Below are 17,909 nucleotides of genomic sequence, written 5' to 3' on the forward strand. Positions count from 1 at the left end.
CACTCAGTGCTCTGGGCTGGGGGACAAGGGGGGCATCGGGCACAGGGGGGACTCGGTGACCTTGGAGGGCTTTTCCAACCTTAATGATCCTGGGATTCTGTGAACTTCTGCCAAAATATTTCTTCAGAGCCCTTTTTACAGTTGTACCAGATGCACCTGAGGAGGCTTTGCTGCCTGAAAGCAGGAGAGGCTTCTCATTATTTTTATTGACATGTGCCATAAACAAACCCTTGGGCACCTCCCCTGCCTGGCACTGGGCTCTCAGGCTGAACAGGCAGGAATAATTCAGTCAGAAGTCCTTGGTTTGTGTCAGCCAAGGAGGACTGAAGAGAAGAGCACTGGGGAAGGATGGGTCGATTCAAGCAGGAAAACCAGGAATTGGCTGTGAAAGAAACGGCTCAAAGTACATAAAGATGAAGATGTGGATGGAGGGAAGGGCATGGAATGAGGAGGAGGTCGAGTGGAATGAAAGCTCTGAGGGATTGGGCTCCCAGGGAAGGAGCAGAGGAATGTGGTTTGGATGCTGGAGGAAGGATTTGAATGTGATTAGAGCTCAGAGCAGACACAAGATGCTGAATTAAGAGGCAGGTTTAGATGCTTCAAAGCTCAAATTTTGTTCTTCTTCTATTCCTTGTGTAAAGTTTGGGAGGACTCATGAGAATATACACAATAATATTTGCAGTCATTAGAGCTTTGGGTGCCTACAAAATTCCACTTGAGAGGATCTGATCCCAACAGCTCCTAAAATCAGACCCTTTCAAGGAGGCTCATCCTGGACGCTCAGAAATGTCCATCCTCAAATCTGCTCTCCAGAAACACCCTGTGTAACAAGGAAAACTCTCTGAGTTCATATCCAGGGGCTCCTCCAGGATTTTTTTCCTCTTTAAAGGAAAAAATACAGTGTTTTTTAGATCCAGTGGAGTCTGTTCAGGGTCAGGGCAACCCACAAATTAGACCTCCTGACCCACATTCTGCTGTCCCCTTATTTGAAGTGCCATGATAATATTCAGGATTTGTGGCTCTGGTAGAGAACTTTTTTGTTATGTTTTGTTTTGTTGGGGTTTTTTTGTTTGTGTTTTTTGATTGGTTTTGGGTTTGGGTTGGGGGTTTTTTTGTGGTTTTGTTTGTTTGTTTGTTTTTGGTGGTTTGAGATTTTTTGTTAATTTTTTTTGTTTGGTTGATTTTTGTTTTTTTTTGTTTTTTTTTTTTTTAATTTATTGATCTTCTGGAGAGTCTGAGGATTATTATTATTTACTAACCTGCTGCTTTGGCTTTCTGCTTTTGTTTACCCATATTTTTTTGTTTAGGTTGCTGCCTAACTAGATGTATTTTAAGGAACTCACCTAATTCATTCTGTATTATGGTTCACTCAGATATTTTTTAGATTTTTTAAAAGATTTTAAATATATTTTCCTATTTTTAATATATTTTCCTATTTTTAATATATTTTTCTATTTTTAATATATTTTTGTATTTTTAATATATTTTTATTTTTAATATATTTTCCTATTTTTAATGCTTTAATTTTTTATATATATTTTACATTTCACTTTTTTCCTTTTCATTAATATCCCCATGTGCCCAATGCTCCCAAACCAAGGAGTTGTTTTCTCCCATTGCTTTTCCATGAGCCTCTGCCTGTTTATTTTCCTGTGGGATCCTCCTGTCAGTCTGGAAATGGCACCGAAAAGGTTGGGTGTAAAGATAAATAAATAAACACAGTAAATAAACACAATACCCTTGAAAGAAAACATCTCAAGCTTATCCAAATTCAAGGATTTGAATGAATTCCTCTCAAATCATCCCTGGTTTTGCATTCTTTGGGATTAAAAGACCTGATGGTCTTTGCTATGGCTGCAAACAGCACCTGAGCCAGAGGGTTTGGGGGGGGCTGGATATGGATGGAGAGTCTTTATTTAGAAAATATTGGGAAAAAAATGTTGGCTTTGGGGTTTTTTGGTGATGTGTAAATGCAAATTGCCTCTGCTGGGATGATCCAAGGGATGGAGGTGTCTTATTGAGATGGAAGTGTGGATAAGCTGTGACATGGATTTAGCAAGGAATATTCCACACAATAAGGCAAAAAAAAAAAAAAAAAAGGCAGATTAAACTACTGTAATAACAGGAGAAGAGAAAGAAATTGTTTGTTGAATAAAACCCTTGCTAGCAAAGCTGGGAAACCACCGAAACCACAAGAAAAAAAAGAAAAATAAGAGAAGAAAAAGAATAATTGTTCCAACAGACATATTATTGCAGTTTAGCTCATGTCCTGCATTCCCTTATGAAAATTCCTCTGTCCTGTTGACGTGCTAAAAATCGATTTAGTCCGTGAGGATAATTCATCTGGGCAAAAGCTGGCACTGGCAGCCTGAGGAAAAATGGGCAAGCCAGCAACTGTTGCAGTTTAATCCTTACATCCCTTGACACAGGACAATCTTTAAGTCCCAGCCAGTGTCGGGCTGGGAGAAAATTGGTCCAGGGTGATGTTATCCCACAGAACTGCCTAAGGATCCCCTGGAAAACAGGCTCTGCTTGGGTTTGCTCGTCTTCATCTGGTTTTTTTCCTCCCTTTACAGACACACTATGAAAGTGGAGAGTACATCATCAGACAAGGAGCTCGAGGGGACACCTTCTTCATCATCAGCAAAGGAAAGGTGAGCTCACACCCCCCGGGGCTGCTGGTGCTGCCCTGCTCCCAAAACTCAGCCCCAGCCTCTCCCGGGCACAAATGTGGCAACACTTGACATTTAATTAAACTTCTGGCACTGCACCAGCAGAGAAGAGCAGCCTGAAGGGGAGAAAAATCAATCTCCTGCTGCTTTGCTCCCAGGGAACACTTTGGGGTCGAAAATAGTAGTTGAGTCTCTCAGTAAATGAGCAAAAAACCTCCATTTTTTTTACCACTATACCCTGCAATACTTAACTAAGAATCCCTCTTACAAGGCTGACTTCCAGACTTCATTCCCATGGCTACCCCTTCTCAGCTTCCCCAAATTAAATAATGGGAAGCCAGGGATGTCTGAGCTCTCTCCTTGGGGAAGGAAGAAGGTCTAAGTTTCTGTTCTGCTGCTCACGGTGAAAATGGGCTTTTTGACCTCTTTTCCCCTAAAATCCTGATGGGATTTTATACAAGGTTTTTTTTTTCTTACCTTCAACAAATTTCTACTATTTTTTTTAGCTGGCCTAATTGAGAAATGCTGGGCTTCTTTCCACGGAGCAGGATGGAGGTGTTCTTGGGAATACACAGTGATTTCCCACTGCAGAGGAGATGATACATGGCAAGGAAACACAAATGGATAAATGTGCTTGGAATTAGGCCAGGCCCAGCCTCCTGCTCCCTGGAGCTGATGTTGGCACCAGGGCACGTGTCCTTGAGGGGAGGGCAAACCCCATGGCATCCCTGGAGGAAGAGTGTGGGTGTGGACTTATCTCCCAGGTTTTTTCCCATCATCTTCCACTCTCTTGTTTCTGGGAGCCAGTTCTTCATCAGAAGGAAAAAGAAAAGGTCTCTCCAGATGAATAAGAGTGTCATGGATAAGTTTCTGAAAGGAAGATAATCATGGCCTGAAATCCAAACTGAAGGTCTGATGCCCTTTCTCTTCCCTCCACTCAGAAATAATATTTCCTCTTCTCCCAGAATATCCTTTTTTCCCCCCCTTTTTAATGGTGCATCTCCTTCCCATGTGGAGGCTTTGAAGCCATGTTGGCCAGTCTGTTGGAAACCAGGCTTTTGCCCCTCTTGGTCAGTGATCCCATCCTTCCTGGCAGTCATGGAATCCCAGCATGGTTGGGGTTGGAAGGGACCTTAAACATCATCGAGTCCCACCCCTGCCATGGGCAGGGACACCTTCCACCAGCCCAGGTTGCTCCAAGCCTCGTCCAACCTGGCCTTGGACACTTCCAGGGATCCAGGGGCAGCCACAGCTTCTCTGGGCCACCTGGGCCAGGGCCTCTCCATCCTCACAGCCAGGAATTCCTTCCCAATATCTCATCTAACTCTGGCAGTGGGAAGCCATTCCCTGTGTCCTGTCCCTCCACCCCTTGTTCCCTGTCCCTCTCCAGCTCTCCTGGAGCCCCTTTAGGCTCTGGAAGGGGCTCTAAGGTCTCCCTGGAGCCTTCTCTTCTCCAGGCTGAAGAGCTTTGACTGTCTCAGCCTTTCCTCATGGCAGAGGTGCTCCAGCCCTCTGAGCATCCCTGTGGCATTTTCTGGACTCATTCCAACGTGTCTTCAGTCTCCAAAGAGAGTCTCTGGGTTGTAAAAGCCAAATCCCTGCCCATGGCCATCGCTCCAGAGCTCGAGACTCCTGCTGGAAATGCTCCTTGGCTTCAGCCCTGGCCTCTGCCCCTTCAGCTTGCTGGGAGAGCTGCTGGCCAGAAAAAGGGAGCTAAAATAAAACAAGGCACGTGGACTTGCTGGGAAGTTCCCAGACCCTCAGCTGGAGCCTGATGGCCTGACAGAAATTCCCACAGGGATAGTTAAATTCTGCCCAGTTTTCTCTTCCAAGGTCGGTCATTTACAAAAGGGATCCCAGTGGCTGAGAGGAGATGGGTGGAGTTGGAGAGGGTTTAATTTTAATGCCTGTATTAGGGCATAAGTTAGATCCAATCACTAACCCATGCTAAGGATGCAGCCAAGGATAGAGGGGTGAAGTTCAGCAATGAAACATGGAATAACTGATAATGGAATGGAGAATTATGGGATCAGTGTGCTGAAGCCAGGGCACATCATGTCCCATGTCCCTTCTTAAAACATGACCCAGGCAGTTCAATAATCCAGGAATAATTCTGGGAACAACTCCTGAACCTGGGAATCCATGGGCACTGTCCATGACCAGCACTGGAGACTGAGCAGGAGCTGGGAGAGCTCCTTAGGAAAGCTCTGCCTTGCCTTTCATGTCAGAGTGTCTGGAGTGACAGTCATGGAATCATGGAATGCTTTGGATTGGAAGGGACCTTAAAGCCCATCCAGTGCCACCCCTGCCATGGGCAGGGACACCTTCCACTAGCCCAGGTTGCTTCAACCTGGCCTTGGACACTTCCAGGGATCCAGGGGCAGCCACAGCTTCTCTGGGCAACCTGTTCCAGGGCCTCCCCACCCTCACAGGGAACAATTCCTTCCCAATATCCCATCTATCCCTGCCCTCTGGCAGTGGGAAGCCATTCCCCCTTGTCCCGTCCCCCCATCCCTTGTCCCCAGTCCCTCTCCAGCTCTCTTGTACCTTTAGGTACTGGAATTCTTCCCTAAGGTCTCCCCAGACCCTTCTCTTCTCCAGGCTGAAGTGAGCAAGGAGATTTTTTTTTTTATTTTTGAGCCCAGCACTCCTCAGAAACACTCAGAAAGATTTCTGCTCTGTTTTCTTTCAGCCCATCCTCCCTTGATGGTTCTTTTAGCAGTGAGATCTCTCCTCTTTTCCTCTGTCAGCTCCAACCACCCCACTTGACCCCGTTCCTGAACTACTTTAGTTCATTTATTTGAGTGGGTTTCCTGGAATCCGAGTGAGTAGAAATCAGAAGTGGGTTCAGAACACTCTGAGGAATCTGTTGAACAATACATTGGATGGAAATGGCTCAATCCCTTCTGCTTGTGCAGTGCAGCTGCTCCAAGCCTTGCCTTGATCCAAAGGCAGAGTGTGCCATGCTGTGCCATTTCCCACCATTTTCCCATTAAAGGCCATGGTGTGGCCCCAGTTTAGTGCTGGAGCAGTGGCTGTTCAAAGGGCTCAGAGCTTTGAGCCACACAGAAATCCAGAAATCCCTCCACACTCATTGCTTGGGATCTGTGGAAGTCCTGGAGGAAGAGCTGAAATCTGCATTAAAGTTCCCTTTGTGTGTCCAGGGGTGTTCCTGGCTCAGCCATCCCACATTCCCATGCTCTTGGATGGGTCATTAATGACTCAAACCCGCTGCTTTGGTTTGGCCACCCTTTAGGGAGGTGGGAGAAGGTGCAGGGCACAATTGGGAATTTCGTGGTGAAATTACACTGGAATGTCTCCAATTCCAAAGGGACGTGTCTGACATCCCACAGATGTTTTGCCTTTGGGAACTTCCATGTGCAAAAGCTCTGATCAAAAGCTCTGCAAAGGAGGAGCAGGTGAGAGATCTTCTCCTGTAGGTGAGGTACCTGCAGGGAGGGGCTCATCCCAATGAAATTTGGGACAAGATGGGCTTTGGGAATTCCTACCCCTGCCCACTGACCACAGACAGAGGCTGCACAACTCGATTTAGAGCTGGGAGAGGTGACTCCCACCGTGCACTGGTTTACAGCAGGGAGACAGTTTGCTTTCCATCAGCAATATCTGCTCTTCTCTTGCACGGCCAAAATAAAAAAGAATTAAAAAGAAGATGGTCAGTTCCTTTAAACTTCAATGAAAAGCCTTGATTTTTGCTCCAGCTGAAGTTATCCCTTCCCTGAATTTGGGAGTGGGGGCACCTTTTATCCTGCAGCCTCCAAACTGTTCCATTTTGGTTCTGATTTTTATGACACCTTTCCCTGAGGTGAGCTCAGGAGCTCAAGGAATGCTGGGGAACAAATCTAATGGGAGCCTGGGCCTTGTGCCTGCCTGAGCCACCCCAAAGCTTTGGAGCCTCTTTCTGCTGCTGCCTGTGCTTTTGCAGCCAACTCTGTGTTCAGAATGAAAAACATCCAAACCCCCCAAAGTGATGAGTGTTTTTAAGAGCAGGAGGTACCTTGGTGGAAAGTAACTGTTCGTTTCCCTGGATGGTTGGTTGGTGATGCCAAGGGGAGAGTGCAGGACTCTGGAGAGGAGACACAGCCCAGAGATCTGGGAGCTGGCAAATTCCTCTCTGAACAGCCCTTTGTTAACTCCAGTTTTCCTAAATCCCGTGGGCTTTTGGCTTTTCCACAGGTGAACGTCACCCGGGAAGACTCCCCCAGTGAGGATCCCGTCTTCCTGCGCACCCTGGGGAAGGGAGACTGGTTTGGAGAGAAAGCCCTCCAAGGGTAAGTGCTCCTGGTGATGCAGTTATTCCCTTGGCATCATTCCTCAAGGATTTCTGCAGCCCTCAGAGGAGGGGAAGAGATTGGGAGTGGGTTTATTCTTTTGTGTGCGAGAAGAAGGCTCTCGGGGGGGACATCAAATCCAGAGATCTTGCCTTGCTGCTGGACACCAAAAAGTCATTTATCTTTGCACTGTCTTCCCCCATTGTGCATTGGAAGGTCCAAATGTTTGGCTTTTTGCATCTGTGGAGTGTTATTCCTGCATGGAAAAGCACGGTCCTGGTGGGGTTGAAGGCAAGGTGGGGGATTGAAGTTCTCTGGCTGTATTTTTATGGCTTTGGTGGAGGTGGGGGTTGGATGGGAGTGACCTGTTTGATAGAAACCTTTTCCTCTGGGGATAATCCAAAAGAAGAGAAGCTGGAAATCCACATTCGACAGGTGATGGTTCTAAAAATAGCCTTGATTTCCATGGGAAGAGCAAAGCAGGAATTTGGGACACTCCTTCATCTTAATGGACAAACTGCCCTTCCTGGGAACTCTGTGAAAGAGCTGTTGGGGTTTTTTTTGGGGTGCTGTGGTAACTGTTGTGTGGTAATTGTTGTGTCCAGTCCCTCCTGTATCAGCCTTCTCCCAAAAACAAGGTGGTGGAAATATTTGAAGCCCAAATTTCAAGTCACTTGCTGGCAGCCAGAGATGCATCCAGCACAAAACTCACCTCCCCCCTGTGATTCTAGACCTTAATTACAAAGTAATGTGGTTTTTAGACAAATATCCTTATTTTTATTCCATCCCTGCATAACTCCAGTGGCACACAGCATCCCTAAAATGGGAATTTCTCAGCGTTTTAAATCCAGTATTTTAACTGACTGGCTCAGATTGAGGTTGGTTCATTCACAACACTTGTCTGCATATATTTGAATAGTCAATATATTGAATACCTTTGATCTTCTGAGGCTAAATGGAAACTTCATAATTGAGAGCACATTCTCAGCGTGCAAGGAAAGCATAATCCTGCCACAGCCTGGAAGTGTCCAAGGCCAGGTTGGACCTGGGATGGTGGGAGGTGTCCCTGCCCGTGGCAGGGGGTGGAATTGGATGAGCTTTGAGGTCCCTTCCAACCCAAACCATTCCATGTTTCTAAGGTTTACTGGTAAAATTTTTAAAAAGCTAATCAAAGATGAAAAAGTCAAAAAAATGTACTAAAAATTGAATTTTATCTGACTCTCTCAGGTCTAGCTGTGTTTGACAGCAGTAGAATCATCCTAAAAGTTTCCCAGGGTGCTGAACTTGGATGTGTCCCACAGCCCTGCCAGGCACTCCTTTATTAGGGATTTATGGAGCTGCTGGATGGTTTCCCAGGGAACAACTTAAAAACTCGGTGTTTCCTTAAAAACTTCATCACCAAAAACCTGGAAGACTGTTGAAACCTTTTTCTCCCCTCCCTTTTTTCCCCGTTCCTCCCTTTTTCCCCTTTTTTTCCTCCCCTTTCCCCCCCTTTTTATCCCTTTTTCCCCTCTTTTTTCTCCCTTTCCCCCTTCCCCCTTTCTGCCCTTTTCCTCCTTTTTCTCTCCCTTTTTTCCCTTTTCCTCTATTTTCCATTTTTCCCCCTTTTTCCCCCTTTTTTCCCCTTTTTAGCCCCTTGCTGCCCTGTCTCTTTTCTTGCCCTCTCCAGTTTATTTCATATATTTCCTTTCTTTTTTCCCCAAAAATTCTTCTCCCCTCTGGCTCACTGATAACTTTTAAAGGAACACATGGATTCATTTACTCGGGTCCAAAGGTGAAGGAGTCAAACTGATTCCTGGCAGTGAGAAAAAAAGGACCTTGGAAAATGATAAAATTTTATTTTATTTTATTTTAATTTATTTTATTTCATTTTATTTTATTTCCTTCCCCTTTCCCCTCTTTCCCTCCCTTTTTCTCCTCCTTTTTCTCCCTCTTTTTCTCCCTCTTTTTCTCCCCTTTTCCCCCCTTTTCCCCTCTTTTTCCCCTTTCTCCCCTTCCCCCCTTTCCCCTTTTTCTCTTCCTTATCCCTTTTTCCTCCTTTTTTCCCCCTTTTCCCCCTTTCCACCTCTTTTCTCCCCTTTTTCCCCCTCTTCTCCCCCCCTTTCCCCTCTTTTCCCCTCTTTTTTCCCTCTCTTCTCCCCCATTTCCCCCTTTTCCCCCCTTTCTCCTTTTTCCCCCTTCCTCTACCCCCTTTTTCCCCCTTCCTCTTCCCCCTTTTCCCCCTTTTCCCCCTTTTCCCCCCCTTTTTCCCCCCTTTTTCCCCCCTTTCCCCTCTTTCCCCCTCTTTTCCTCCTTCCCCCCTTCCCCCTTTCTCCCCTTTTTCCTCCTTTTTCTCTCCCTTTTTCCCCCTTTTCTCCTCTTTTCCCCCTTTTTAACCTCCTTTTTCCCCCTTTCCTCCCCTTTTTCCCCATTCCCCTCCCTTCCTCCCCCCTTTTCCCCCTTTCCCCTTCCCTTCTAAATGTTTTATTTCCACGTAATTTATTTTTACTGATTTATTTTCCTTTCAATGCATTTTCCTTTTCCACCACAGCTGATCTTCCCTCTCCCAGTCACACAGGCTTGTTTTCCCATTCCCTTGCTGTCAAACATTCCCTATTATTTTATTTTATTTTATCTGCCCCAATTTTCTGCTTGTTCCAAATCACCTATTGAGAGGTAAAAAGCTTTAATGGACCAAATCCTTTTTCAGTGTCCTGACTGAACTTCCCAGCGAGTGTGAGGGTTGTATTTCATTTTATCAAACCCCTTCTTTGCTGTATCATACTCCCACTAAAACCTTCCCATCTGCTGGCTTATTGTCTGGAATTTTCCAGGGAAAAGAGAGTGGAATGGAGGGCTGGAAATATTTATTGCTCTCTGACATAGGGGCAGTCACACAAGTGGATGTGTTTCATCTCAGGGTGGCATTTCCATATATATATATATATATATTTCCAGATATATATCTATATATAACAGAGACAGATGAAAGATCTATATGTCCCATAGGATAATATTTAGTTAATAAGGAATTTTGGCTTCTCCAGGGAGAAGTGCAGCTCCTTTTGTTGCAGCCCCTGTGCTTGGGGAAGGAATATCCAATCCAAGAGTGTTGAGGAAGGGTCTGGGGAGCAGCCAAGTTGTGCTGTGAGAAAGCAGATGGGATCCACAATGGGAAAGGGCTGAAAAAATGGGCCGTGTGGTCCTGGCTGAGAGAATGATGGAAGGATCCTTCCTGGAGTCATTTCTCTTGCCGTGAAGCTGTTCCTGGCTCGTCTGTCACGGTGCAGAGGGGGTTCACTCTTCCCATTTCAGCCCAGTTTGGAAGAGGAAAGGAAGAAAAGGCATTTGAACCCAGCCCCAGGGTGGGAATGCACTCCAGGATGATGGAGTTTTCCCTGCAGGAGCCCCGTGGAGATGAAGATGTCCCCGGAGCGCAGCGGTGGCCACCGTAAAATTGAAGCAGTTCTCAAGTGTTGATCTGCAGGAGAACAAGCAAAACAACCAAAAAAGACCCTTTTAACTTTGGGAAGCATTTTTTTATGTCCCCTGGTGCTAAATAATGGGATTTTCCATAAGTCCAGGGTGTTCTGTAGCCCTTCTGCCCAACACCTGCAGTGTGTGTGTGGAGCAGTGTGGATGTGTCCGTCCATCCGTGGACATGCAATCTCCAAGGACCTGCTGGAATGTTTTTAATCCATTCTCTCAGCTGCTCTTTACACTTATTGCGAGCACTGGGTGATCCTGAAAGATATTCCAGCCATTATGGCTGCATTTCCCATCCTCTTCCCTTTCCCTGCCCTTGCAGTCAGGTGGGAGGTGGGAGCCGGGAGTGCCGGCTGATGGATTTGGACCCATCACCCGGAGGCACAGGAAGCTTTTAAAGGATTTGGAAACAAAAAGGACTTGGAAACAAAAAGGACTTGGAAACAAAACCCTCCCAGAGGCTTTGGAGGTTTGAGAGCTCAAAAGCCTGGGCAGCTGGAAGCGAGGAGGCGAAGTGACACCGAGCTGGTGTCACCATATGGTTCCCACAGGGATCGCTTTTCCTCCCTCAGGCGTCCGGGGCAGGAGATGGAGCTCGGAGCTGATTGATCCCCAAAGGGCCCACCATGGCAGAAAAGAAATGAAAGGCTTGGGAAGTGTCTCCCTGTCCCATCCAAGCTGGAGTTTGGGTGTGCTGCTCTCAAAGCTGTGGCTCAGGCGCGGATGGAGCCGTTTGCCGGCGCTGCCGGTGCAACGTTGGTTGGGAAATCTCTGTCAGGACCTTCAGGATTTGTTTGGTAACATTTCTACGAGCACATGTTAGTCACTGATGGAGCTACTTCCCTTTCTCCCACGTGCCAAGCAACAGGATGAGAGGGAATGACCTCAAGCTGTGCCAGAGGAGGTTCAGGTTGGAATTTCTTTGTGGAACGGGTTGCAGAGCATTGGATTGGACTGCCCAGGGAGGTGATGGAGTCACCACTAAACCATGATCCTGACACAGTCTGGAAGTCTGAAAGTCCAAGGCCAGGTTGGACGGGGCTTGGAGCAACCTGGGCTAGTGGAAGGTGCCCACGGCAGGGGATGGATGGAGCAGGATGGGCTTTAAGGTCCCTTCCCACCCAAACCAGTCTGAGATTTCGTGATGATCTCCATGATTCTGTGCCTTCATTTTGTGCCTTTCTGAGCTGTGTCGACTTCAGCCACCCCACATATCAAGCAAAGAGGTGGGAAGGCCCCAGAGGAGCAGAGGATGTTGTCGTGTCCCTCACACACCCTCCCTGGGAGGGCTGCCCTGGCATTGCCCTAGTGGAAGTTGCCTTATGCTTTTCCAATGGGAATGAATTGCTACTATTGACTTTTCTTGTCTCAGATAAAGAATCCAAAACGAGTTGCACCAAAGGTCCATCTGTGCTGGCACCCTCTCTTTTTACAGCCCCCAGAACTGATTGCTGAAGAACATCCCGAGCCAGAGCTGCAGCTTTAATAATTCATGACCTTGCTGGGCTGTCAGTCGCTTTTCCAACATCCACCAGCAGTTTGGAAATGGGAGTTTATCTCATCCTGCACGCTTGAAACTGTGCAACTAATTGCCACAGAAGGCTGTGGGTTTTAATGGGGCTTGTTTAGGGGGATTTTTGGATGGGCCATCTGCTCCTTTAGGCAGCTCTCAGATGTGCAGTTGACATCTTGATTTGCAGAGAGCTCAGAGTCTGTTGTCTGAGACTGCAGACGTGGCAACGAGCCATGTGAAGCCAAATAATAAGTTTTCTTTACTATCTTTACACTTTTCCAGCATCTTACATGGCTTTGTAAGTTCTCTGACACTCTGGAAGGTGTCCCTGCCCATGGCAGAGGATTGAAGGTAGATGATCTTGCAGGTCCCTTAAACCCAGCTGGGACTGTCTGAATTCAGTCCTACTTTTTCTTTAAAGAGAACTACACTTTTTATATAAAAAAATACTTCATCTATCCTGAAAGTATTATATTATGTTTCTATATAAATATTATATATCTAGTATTATATTGATATAAAGGTTTGGAACTCGAGCTCAGCAACTGCAGCATAATTCCGTGTTCTGACAAACAGCCCTGTCCATAATTTGATGGCTTTTATCAATCTTTGTGTAGAAAGCTGGTCCTATCTCAGTCCAGCAGGTGCTGGTGGACCTTCCCAAGGAGTTCTGCAGCTTTCCAGGTTTGCTCCCACAAGAACTTCTCCTCTAGAACTCTCCCAGTCTTGGGTAGGCCCGGGGTTTCTCTAGGACCAAAACAGAGCCAAATTCCTGCCCCCCAAGGCTCCTCTGGGTTTGGATGATCACTTCCAAACCTCTCCCAGGGCTGAGATGATGGATCAGGGGCTCTCAGCAGCCATTGTTCACTATCTTGCTTGCAGATTTCCTGACTTTCAGGGCAATTAACTTGGCGATGAGATGCAGCTTGATTTCATACTGATGCTGAACAAAATCCCCGACAGCAAACACGGCGTTGGGAAGGAAAAACAAATGATTGTGTGCTTAGGCAAGAGCAGGGAACACCAGCCTTGGATATGTTGTGCCTTATCAGCTCCTGCCTCATGTTGAGCAGCCCCTTTGCATCTCACAAGCCTGGTTACATAAAATCCATCAGCGTGAAAATACATCCCTCACCAGAGGAGGAGTAGAGACAGGCACTGTGCTCAAAAATGCACCTTTTTTTTTGATCTATTGTCCAAGAGACAAAGAAAACAAGTATCAGAATCAATGATAGAATTATGGAGTGGTTTGGGTTGGAAGGGCCCTAAAGATCACCCAGTGCCACCCCCTGCCATGGGCAGGGACACCTTCCACTAGCCCAGGTTGCTCCAAGCCCCATCCAGCCTGGCCTTGGACACTTCCAGGGATCCAGGGGCAGCCACAGCTTCTCTGGGCAACCTGTGCCAGGGCCTCACCACTCTCCCAGGGAAGAATTCCTTCCCAATATCCCATCTAACCCTAGCCTGTGTCAGTTTGAAGCCATTCCCCCTTGTCCTGTCCCTCCAGGCCCTTGGAAATAGTCTCTCTCCATCTTTCCTGTCAGTCCCTTCAGTCCCTGGAAGGTCACAATTGAGTCACCCCAAAGCTTCTCCTCTCCAGGCTGAACAATCCCAACTCTCTCAGCCTTTCAATATCTACCTTTAATTTATTTTTTTTTAAGAAGCACAAAACTTCTTAGAGGGAAAACAGCCATTAGGAAACAAGGTCCCTTCCAGCCCAAACCATTCCAGGATTCTAAAATCAAAGTTTTCCTCCTCTTCCCCTAACAAAAAGAACATAACTAACGTTGCTCCAGTTACTCTGGGGAAATTACACTCAGAGCCAATTTGATGACTCAGATGTATTTAGTAAATAATCACATTGTTTGGAGTCTTAAAGATAATAATCGTTGGTTTCGAAGATCACAGCTTATGAATAGTTCTGGCTTTTCTCCACCTGAGTCATCCCTGGGAACTCAAATCGTGGATTTCCTTTCCTTTGAGGATGCAGTCCTAGAGAGCAGGCACAAGATTCCTCCTCCTGAGTTTAAAATATATATATATATATTTAAAATATTGGGCAACAAGAGCGTGCCAGATGGAGAAACACAGAATTCCAGGGGTTTGGAGGAAAGCACAAGTACAGAGGGTTTATAGTTACCAATATATTTGCTTAATCTCTGCTGCTCAGAGAATTTTTCCAGTGTCTTTTTGCCTCAGAGCTTGAGAGAAATGCTCCAAACTCTTCCCTTTTGCCCCATTTTATGTCATTGGTTTTTTTTTTCTGTGAAAAAACCAAAAAATTCCCACCTCGTTTCTGTCCTGCAGCTGCTGATTAAGTCAAAACATTTTATCCTTAAATTCCAAAATTAGGACACTTGTGTCAAAATGCTGATTTATGACAAGTGTTTCTTGGGGGAAAAAAAAACAAACCCATGCTCTGGGATAAATATGTTTATAAGGAGAGGAGAGAAAAATCCCTGTAGAAGACCTCCAGTGAGGAAATCACACATTTTCAAAATCCTCCCTCTAGCTCTGTTCAGGTTTGTAAGCATTAAGTGGAACTGAGAAATGCAGCACTGAATTCTAATTTTCTTGACTTCCTTTAAAAGCAACCCCTGAAGAAGTGAAGGTGCCTATGGGGGATGCAGGAGTAGGAATTAGTACGGGGGATGCAGACAAGATAATCCATGTTAACAAACCCTTGGAGCAGGTTTCCAACAACCAGAGAGGGAAAAGAGAGAGAAAATAAAAGGGATGTCTGCTTAAATTTAAAGCCAGACTTAACTCCGGCATCATGTGAGGTGGATCCTCTTCAAATCTCCTTTTTATATCCAGGATGGATTTAATCTTGTGTGTGTAGGAAAACTGAGGGTTTTTTTTAGCCCAGAATCCCGGATTTGGGATGCAGTGCCCAGTCGTTATAAGGCACCATCATAATGTGAAATAATTAATGTTAAGCCTTGTGATTTATAAGTAGTGAAACATTCCATATCAGATACCCATTAAAATAGTTTCACCTCTAAAAATACGGAATAATATCCCTTCCTGGCTTTCAGTTTTCATGCTGTAATTGGAACACAAAGGGTGGGCCACTTCAATTAGCCAGTGATTTAAACACAATCCTGATTTAGCCATAATATTGTAAATTAGGGCCCTGTCCTCTGGAGAAGACAAGTTTGCATTGAGGACACCTTCCCAATAACCTGTGGCTCCCTTAATGATGTTTCCATATTCAGTATTCCCAGCAACACTTTTGGGGTTAATTTACATCATCCAGGTTATTCAGCAGGGGAGAAGGGTCCTGCCCATTATAGACTTGCTATTTTTAGGATGATTTTTCTGTGACATGCCGTCCTTCAATGCCCTGATTCCCTTTGTGAGCTCTCCCTCCTGGCAGGATCCCAACCCTGATGCTGGAATTGTTTTGTTGGGGTTGTTTTGTGGGTGGCACTTGGTGACATGGGGCAGGGGTGGGCTGGGCAGTGCTGGGGGAGCGGTGAGACTCTGATTTTAGGGGGCTTTTCCAACTTCAGTGGTTCTGATTTGTACCCAGGAGGCTTCACAGTTTCGTTCCCAGGCAGGAGCAAAGAACCTGAGGTGCTCTGGCCAAGCTCAAGCTTGTCCCTGAGCAGTGATCCAGGGGCACTTCTGCCAGGAACTGGACTCTCCCAGCCCAGAGTCCTAAAGCTCATCCAGTGCCATGGGCAGGGACACCTTCCACTAGCCCAGGTTGCTCCAAGCCCCGTCCAACCTGGCCTTGGACACTTCCAGGGATCCAGGGGCAGCCACAGCTTCTCTGGGCAACCTGTGCCAGGGCCTCCCCACCCTCACAGCCAGGAATTTCTTCCCATATCCCACCTAACCCCGCCCTGTGTCAGTTTGAAGCCATTCCCTGTGTCCTGTCCCTCCATCCCTTGTCTCCAGTCCCTCTCCAGCTCTCCTGGAGCCCCTTTAGACCCTGGAAGGGACTCTCAGGTCTCCCTGGAGCCTTCTCTTCTCCAGGGGAACCCCCCCAGCTCTCCCAGGCTGTGTTGATGATCCCGACTGGACTGATCCCTGTCCTGGCTCAGGGTGTATCCCCTGGAACACAGGCTGGTGTTGTCACCTGCAAAGCCTCGCTCAGGGAGCAACATCAGCCTGGTAACAACCTGGGAATGAGCCTGATTTCCTTCTGTTTGCTGTTCTCCTCCTCATCTTCCCTCCATAAAACCACAGAATTCTGCAGGCTCAGCACCATTCCTAAGCTGGATATATTTCTATTTCTTGGCAGTCCTCTGCTCTGAGTTTAATGGTCATCAGCATCAATTTGATGTCTTAAAACATCTTTTACCTGTTCCCAGACGTGGCAGAGGGGCTGTTTATGCCCTCTCCAACAGCTCCATCTTCAGTTCCAGCCCCTGAACACGAAGAGAGTTGTCCTGGGGGTTGATAAAAGACACACAGTTAAGCTTTGAAGAGCTCGGTGTGTTACAGCAAACACGTGTTTGCCCATCCCTGTCCCTGTGGGGTGGTGGTGGGGCTTCAAAAGGGGAGCTGGAGCCAAGCTGGATCTGGCTGGAAATACCACCCTGAGCAGTGTAAGGTTTAAAAATAAAGAGCTGGTGTTGTCTCTGAGTGAAGCCGGGTGTTATTTTAGGCCAGGGCGCAACCTGAGCCGGGCTTTTGTGAGGGGCAGCGCCAGGACTTTGTGTGCAAAGCTCATGTTACCTTTGTGTTCTGCTCCCAGAACAGATGTCTGAACACTCATGTTTTGGGAGAGGGTGTTGTTTACGGGAACATCCCTGTGGATGCTCCCTGGAGGCTCTGCTTGCTGAACACAGAGGATTGGGTCTCTGTTTGAGACTCCAGCTTTCCATTTTTAGGTTGAATTTAACTGGGAAAACAACTGTGCCAGCTGTGTGGGCCAGTGTGTGAACTGGTCTGACCCCGTGGCTGGAATGGTTGCTGTGCTGGGAGCTCCTCCCTCTGTACCATAGCTGGGATACAGCAAACCCCACCCCCAGGGCTGGAATGAAGGCTGATCCTTGGGACACTCCACAGACATTGTTGATGGATCCACCTTTGATGGATTTGGGAGCCTCAGGCAGCTGCTGATGAATGTAGGGGATAGAGGAGCCCACCCTCAGCGCTGGGATAACCTCTAGTTTCTAGGGATTTGTGGGATACCCTGGATCATGCTGCCTTTCCCACAGCTGCTTATTAAAGCCTCTCCATCCCATTGGCACTGTTGATGGGCATTTGGACAGCTGAGAGCCCACCCAGCCCCTGCTCTGCCAGGACCTCTCCTTCCCTTCCCATCTTCCTGTGCCCACTTCATTCTCTGCAGGTTTAAGGCTCCAAACCTCCTCTTTTTGTCCTTCTCTGACCACAAGGTCCTTGTCCCCAGATCCATTTGTCCTTGTGCTGCCAAACTCTGCCGGCAGGAATCCTTCAGCAAGCTGATTTCCTAAATTAGGATAATTGTCTTCCCCCTTCTGCCATCTCTCCAGTTAAACAACAGTCCCCCAGCTGCCTTTGCATTCCCTGACCATCACTGGTGTCTCCTTTTTCTGCCCAGTAAGTCCCTGCTTTTCCCTTTTTGGAGAGAAAATGGGCAAGACATGGTTCTGTCTCATGTCCCACCATGACTGTCCTCCTCTGAGATGCAAAGAATTCTCATGTGGCCTCTTCTTGGAGTCATCTTCATGGCCCCAATTAATGAGCATCTTCTCTATAATCTGCACTTTACTCTTTCCCTTCATTCCTTGCTCTCTTTTGGATCTTTTCCCTCCCCAAATGAGCACATTTTGACCTTCTCAGTCGCAGAGATTTGAGGTCACACAAACACGGGATTGTCCCAGAGCTCATGTCCCCCTTCCCCACATTCCCAATCCTGGAATTGCAGGAGATGGAGCTGCTACTGCCCATCCTGGCCATGTCCCACCACGGATCCCTGGCATCATCCCATCACTGGGGAATGTCAGGGATTTTCCTCTCTTCTTACCACCA

At 46.9% G+C, this 17,909-nt stretch overlaps 1 protein-coding gene across 4 annotated transcripts in view; it reads left to right on the forward strand.

Moving 5' to 3' along the window:
- Positions 1-17,909, forward strand: part of PRKG1 (protein kinase cGMP-dependent 1) — a 358,823-nt gene that overhangs the window by 256,502 nt on the left and 84,412 nt on the right. For all 4 annotated transcript variants that reach the window (XM_027692990.1, XM_027692989.1, XM_027692991.1 and 1 more), the window contains 2 exons: positions 2,577-2,654; positions 6,867-6,961. In XM_027692990.1, coding sequence (XP_027548791.1) covers positions 2,577-2,654; positions 6,867-6,961 — 173 coding nt within the window. The remainder of the gene's footprint in view (positions 1-2,576; positions 2,655-6,866; positions 6,962-17,909) is intronic.

This window comes from Neopelma chrysocephalum, unplaced genomic scaffold, assembly GCF_003984885.1.
Source record: "Neopelma chrysocephalum unplaced genomic scaffold, ASM398488v2 Primary Assembly neopelma1_89, whole genome shotgun sequence".
Taxonomy (NCBI): Eukaryota; Metazoa; Chordata; class Aves; order Passeriformes; family Pipridae; genus Neopelma; species Neopelma chrysocephalum.